The sequence below is a fragment of the Schistosoma haematobium genome, chromosome 4 (assembly GCF_000699445.3).
Source record: "Schistosoma haematobium chromosome 4, whole genome shotgun sequence".
Lineage (NCBI taxonomy): Eukaryota > Metazoa > Platyhelminthes > Trematoda > Strigeidida > Schistosomatidae > Schistosoma > Schistosoma haematobium.
Genome location: NC_067199.1, coordinates 657,874 through 663,873, shown reverse-complemented (window position 1 = coordinate 663,873; position 6,000 = coordinate 657,874). Strand labels below are relative to the sequence as shown.

Below are 6,000 nucleotides of genomic sequence, written 5' to 3'. Positions count from 1 at the left end.
TGTGGAGAATATTTAGTTTTTGATTGAGATCATGAACCAATTGACGTTAGACCACCGTTGGAAACCTGGAAGCACTGGACGGCCGTTTCATACTATTGCGGGACTCCCCAGCAGTGCGCATCCACGACCCCTCTCGCGGCTTTAGAACCCAGGGCCTTCAGTCTAGCGCGCGAGTGTTTAACCTACTGAACCACTGAGCTGGGATCCAATGGTGTTAGTGTCTAACATTAACCAATCCACGAAATTGAGCGACCATCTTCCATTTTACTGAGGTAGATACCTGTTTCTACTCGACACGGATTAGCTCCACTGGTCAATGGGTTCGAATCCCGCGAGTAGGATTGTGGATGCGCACTGCTGAGGAGTACCACAACAGGACGAAACGGTCGTCCTGTGCCACCAGGCTTCCAACGGCGGTCTCACGTCAATCGGTTCATGATCTCAATCAAAAAATAGAAATTATTGTATCATAGCTATTATGATAATAAAGTAAGAAAGATAAATGTATAATTAAGAATAAGAAAAGTATTATCGGTGTAAAAACTAGATTGAAAGAATAGAAAAGTAGTGTTTAACTGTATTATGGAAATTACATTCAGAATTCGATAACTTTATATTGAAAACCAAGGTAAACAAAGAAGGTGAATGTATCTCAGGTTTCTTTGCATCGATGCGAATCACATTACCTGTATACAGTAAACATAGCTGTTCGCTTTAATATTCTTCGTTCCGTACCAATATCTATTGTTAAAATGATATAACCAAGATTTGATTGTTTTAGAAAACTACAACTTCATTCAATAAAGAATGAAATAGCTTGACAATCCTACATAATAACCTTTAAGTTGTATTAATCATGTTAACATGCACAAACGATTATGTTACTTGAAACAGATGACAGTCAATAATTAATTCTATATTAAAAAGGTAATTCATACATATACATATAAGTCCATCACCTGTCTATAATGAGCATAATACTTACATGATCAATCTTCTATAAGCGCTGCAAAGCCAGGATCACGTTCGTCAACTAATGAAGTTCATTTAAGTAAGATCAGTTGCAATGAAGCAAATGTATTCATCTGTTGATCTTCTTAAATCTACTGTACAACAAAGCTAATTAGTTCTTATTAGCTTATGATACGTCATACTTCTAATACCTTCCAGTCAGTCAGCTACAACGAAGGACTAGGCACATATATACATCAGTCCAAGTTGCAATACCTCATTAACACAGTGAGATGAACACCAAATTCATAGCAGTAAATAATGCAATGGTAATGAAGTGAACAAGAACACCAGTGAAGACAATCGAATGTATTTGACACAAAATTAGTGGACTTGTTAATAAAATCTAACAATCATAAAGTAAATGCTTAATTTGCAAAATGTCCATCAGTTGTCTCATAATGAACCAGACTTCATTGTTCTTGAATTTTCATACAAATCGCGTTCTGTTTCCATTATTTACTGTTCGATCCTCTTGTCTCTCTGCTGCCAGACCTTCTGTTCACGACTAATATCATATACTACTTATGTCAATGTAAGTAGCACACAACACAGTAGTAATATATAGAAGAAAAATTGTGTATAAGGATACAGTACATAAAGAAACAATTACAAAGAAAGATATAAAGTAATTTTAATCTCACGATTTAAGGGAAGACATACAGTGTATACACCTACTCCACTGTGATCGATTCTGTGCCATGTCACTCAGTCTCCAACTATTCGTTACGATAGTCACGCAAACCCTAGTCAAGTTGTCTGCATCTACTAACATGGTTAAGACTAGAAGTTAGTGACTTCAATAAATGATGCCATGTTTTGATTTGGCCACCCCTAACTTTATTCCAACCCTGGTTAGCATTGCACGTCGTGGTAATCAGCACTAACACCTTCCATATTTTATTATTTGACTAACATAGAAACTAATAAATCTTGAAGGATTGTAATTCAATCCTTTATCAAATTAATCTAGATTATTTATTGTACAATAATTTCAGTTAATGTTTATAAATTGTAATCACGTAATTATACCCTTATTCATATCGAAATCATACATCACATTTTTTAACATCTTTCAATTCATTTCAAAATATAATTACTGTTATAGCTGTAGCTGTTACTAATCATTCGACTCTTCAACGCTTTATTCTATCGTCAATGTTTTATTATTGAAAAATGTTGCTGGATGACATGGACCAAAGAATCGTTTACAAAGGCGCAGGTGCATCCACTCTTTGTGTTCTCCCAAATTCTAATCTTCTGAATTCTTCATTTCCCTTTTCTTTTTCTCTTGCCAAATTTGTTTCACTGGATTATACTCTTTAAATAACATCTTCAAACCCTAATTTTTCTGATTACAGCTTATACTTTTACTACCTATATCACTATGGGATTTGAATCGGCAACTGCATCTCTGTGTGCTAATGTGGTATAGCAACTCGAAATGATGTACGTACGTGCGTACAAAGTTCTACGTTGTTACTGACTGACTGTTGTTGGACAGCTGAATTATAGAAAATCACGTCATTTTATTGTAAAAACTATATTTTTCTTGAAATAATTTCTTGGTTGTTTTTCTTCATTATTCAACAAAATATACAACTTTCAATAGTAGAATAAAATAGTTTTTTTTTATTTTTTTTAGAAAAAAAAGGGAAACAAAAATATGAAGAACCGGGATCAGTTAATAAGTTTCTTTTTCTTGGTCTTCCCCCCCCCTCACTTTTTTGTGTATACCTTAAAAATTCTATAAAAAAATAAATTAATAAAAAGCATTACACAGAGAGATGTTAATGAGAGTGGTGTTGATGATGGTGATGAATGATAATGGTAATAAAGAAGGCAAAATGAGAAATTCAACAGTATTCGACACCAATTGAATAAAGACACAAAGAAAAGGTAAATACAGACACACACACACGAAATCGAATGTACAAAAAAAAACCTGGAAAAAAAAGTAAATCACCAAGATTGTGGATTCTGGTAAGTAGCATCGAGGTTTATTAAACATAGGAACAATAAAACAGTGTGATTGTATGTATGTGTGTGTGTGTGAGTTATGTAAAAAAAGAAAGTAAGACTATTCACTGGAATGCATTCCAATGACGAAATTGAAAGAGAAAATTACTAGCTTCTTGGATGAAGTTCATGACGATACTTGGCCAGCTTATTTCTCGCGGTTCAATGTGAATAATACAGATCATAAAAATATCTAAATACAAAAATAATAAGAATATATGATTTGTTTACTATGTAATCAGGTATTGCTGTTATTATTAATATACGAAGCAATTATGGAATACTTGTTGCTAATTATTATCATTATTATTATTTGAGCACAACATTACATAATCACTTAGTAAAATTTGAGAACTATACAGTAAATACTTCATTTGCTAAATGTCAATCAACCATCTCAGACTTCGCCTCCAAATGCCCTGGTACGGCCGAGAGTGGGGAGGATCCGTTCTCCTTCTCCAAATGCTCCCACATGGCCACTTGTAAACAGACTCTGCCAGGGAAGTCCTACTCACAGCCTTCTCGCACCACCGGCGTTGTTTACGAAAACGAGAGGACGAAAAGCGAATGTCCAGCGCTTTAACCGGATCTCAAACCAATGGTGCTCATGGGCTCCAGGATCCTGAGGGAACAAGTAGCGTATGAACCAATTGTTGGTCACCGGCTACCATGGGACTGCATCTCCTTACGATGCTCCACTGCATTGTGGATCACACATTCAGGTCGAAGGCTCCGAGTGTGGCCCCCTAAGAAAACCACCTGCTTCGGTCTGGGCAGCCGGGCAGCATCACAGCCCTCACACATATCGAATGAGATTTGTGTGGCGCATATGTATTTGGTGCCTCTTTGTACCAATATCTATGTGTTAAAATAAGTAAACAAATCTCAGACTTCGCTGTTCTTTCGTTCCCACACTAATCACTCTCTGTTCTCGTTCTCTTTTATTTAATCTTGAAATTCTGCTGCCAGGTATTTCACGTTCGAATGATGTGGTGTGTGCTACTTATATTGACATAAGTAGTATATTATGTTAGTCAGGAACAGAATGTCCAGCAGCACAGAGACAAGAGGTTCGAACAGTAAAGAATCGTAACAGAATGTAATTTGTATGAACATGCAAAAACAATGAAGTTTGAGTCATTTTGAGACAATTGATGGACATTTTGCAAATTACGTATTGATTGTTAGATTTTATTAACAGGTCCTGTAATTTTGTGTCAAATACATTCGATTGTCCTCCACTGATGTTCGTGTTCACCACAATGATACATACCACTTATATCTATCGATATCAGCAGCACACACCATAGTACAAAAGGAGATTGATTACGAAATAAAAGATGACGAAATATTTCACTACACAGTAGAGAGAAAAAAACAATATTTAACTTAAACAGGTTAATGTCATATCATGATTCCATACTCATTGATATTGTTTCTTCCATAAATTATAGTATTTCAGCAAAAACATTACAAAAAAAAATGGGTTCAGGCGTAAATGGTGACTACAGTGAAATAGTCAAGTTAGGAACTATACAAGTCTAAAGATTTATATATTGCAGAACCTATGATTTCTCTTTAAAGGATTCTTATACAACATGAAACAGTCAATAAAATTTTTGATATGATAAAAGATGACATCCACTTACACTAAATATAATGTACATACATGGCTAACAGTAAGAAATTATTGAGGAATTAATGGAGTTGATGTAGTTAATTTAGATGAAGAAAATGCAGATTTACAATTGAAATGATTTAATTTCTTAGTTGATTGTCCTAATTTCCGTGATTTGATGTTATCACTATTGTCATTATGATATTGAGAGGATAGTTGTGAAGTTGGAGCTGGTAAACGTCGTACATTCACTTTTTGATCATTTTTAATTTCGAAAGCAATTGAACTCTGTGTAAAGGTGATGAAAAAAAAGTAGAAGAAATATATTAAGCCAAATGATCACTGAGATTTAAAACAGAAAAAATTTTTTTGAGCTATTACAAAGTGAAGTAAAATACATAAACACTATTAAGGAACAAAATTATTTTTTTTTGAAAAGTTCTCAATAAAATAATCGAACAAATAATTTCAATGGTTGAGATCATGAATCAATTGAAGCTAGACAACCATGGAAAACTGAGAAGCACCAGAAGGCCATTTCGTCCTAATGTGCGGCTCCTCAGCATTGCAAATCCACGGTCTCGTCTCATGAGATTCCAACCCAGCACCTATCAGTCTCGCGCGCAAGCGTTTAACCATTAAACCACTGGGCTGGCCGGTATCCAACGGTGTTAATGTCTAACTTCAACCAATCCACGAAATAGAGCTACACATCCACTATTGTTTTCAGTGAGCTACTATCTCACAACATACCTGGTTGAACTCCACTGGTCACTGCTTCTCACTAGAACTCCAGGAAATACAGCTTGAAGACAGTCACTAGTGAGCATATGTTGATTCATATCAGATGGGTTTTGTGGATATTATAATAATTTCAATGGTTGAGATCATGAGCTAGACCACCATAGATAACATAGAAGCACTGGGCGGCCGTTTCGTCCTATTGTGGGACTCCTCAGGAGTGCACACCCACGATCCTGTCTGGCGAGATTCGAACCAAGGACCTATCAGTCTAGGTTTCCAAGTTTTCCATGGTTGTCTAGCTTCCGTTGACTCATAATCTCAACCATTTAAATTACTATAATATCCACAAAAACCCCTTCTGAAATAAATAATTGCCATAAAGTTACCATAGTTAATTCTTATACCTTAGGAGTAAATAATGAGAATTTTTGACACAAAATAATACGAGTAAAGTACAATATTAGTGTTATTACCAGTATTTTCAGATTCTTCTACAATTAAAGTGAATTCATGAATAGTTTTTACAAAGGTCAAAACGGTGTCATAGATTATTTAACCTCATAACATATACATTATATTATAGGTTTGTTTTGTTAACATTTAAATTA

At 35.0% G+C, this 6,000-nt stretch overlaps 1 protein-coding gene across 1 annotated transcript in view; it reads right to left on the bottom strand.

Annotated features, from left to right (window-relative positions):
* Nucleotides 1-1,001: 1,001 nt before the first annotated feature.
* MS3_00007162 (uncharacterized protein) overlaps nt 1,002-6,000 on the bottom strand; it is a 54,999-nt gene continuing 50,000 nt past the window's right edge. Inside the window, exons 23-24 of the mRNA XM_051215417.1 lie at nt 4,680-4,936; nt 1,002-3,223 (exon numbers count right to left, since the gene is read on the bottom strand). Of these exons, the coding sequence (XP_051065918.1) occupies nt 4,718-4,936 (219 nt within the window). The 3' untranslated portion in view covers nt 1,002-3,223; nt 4,680-4,717. The remainder of the gene's footprint in view (nt 3,224-4,679; nt 4,937-6,000) is intronic.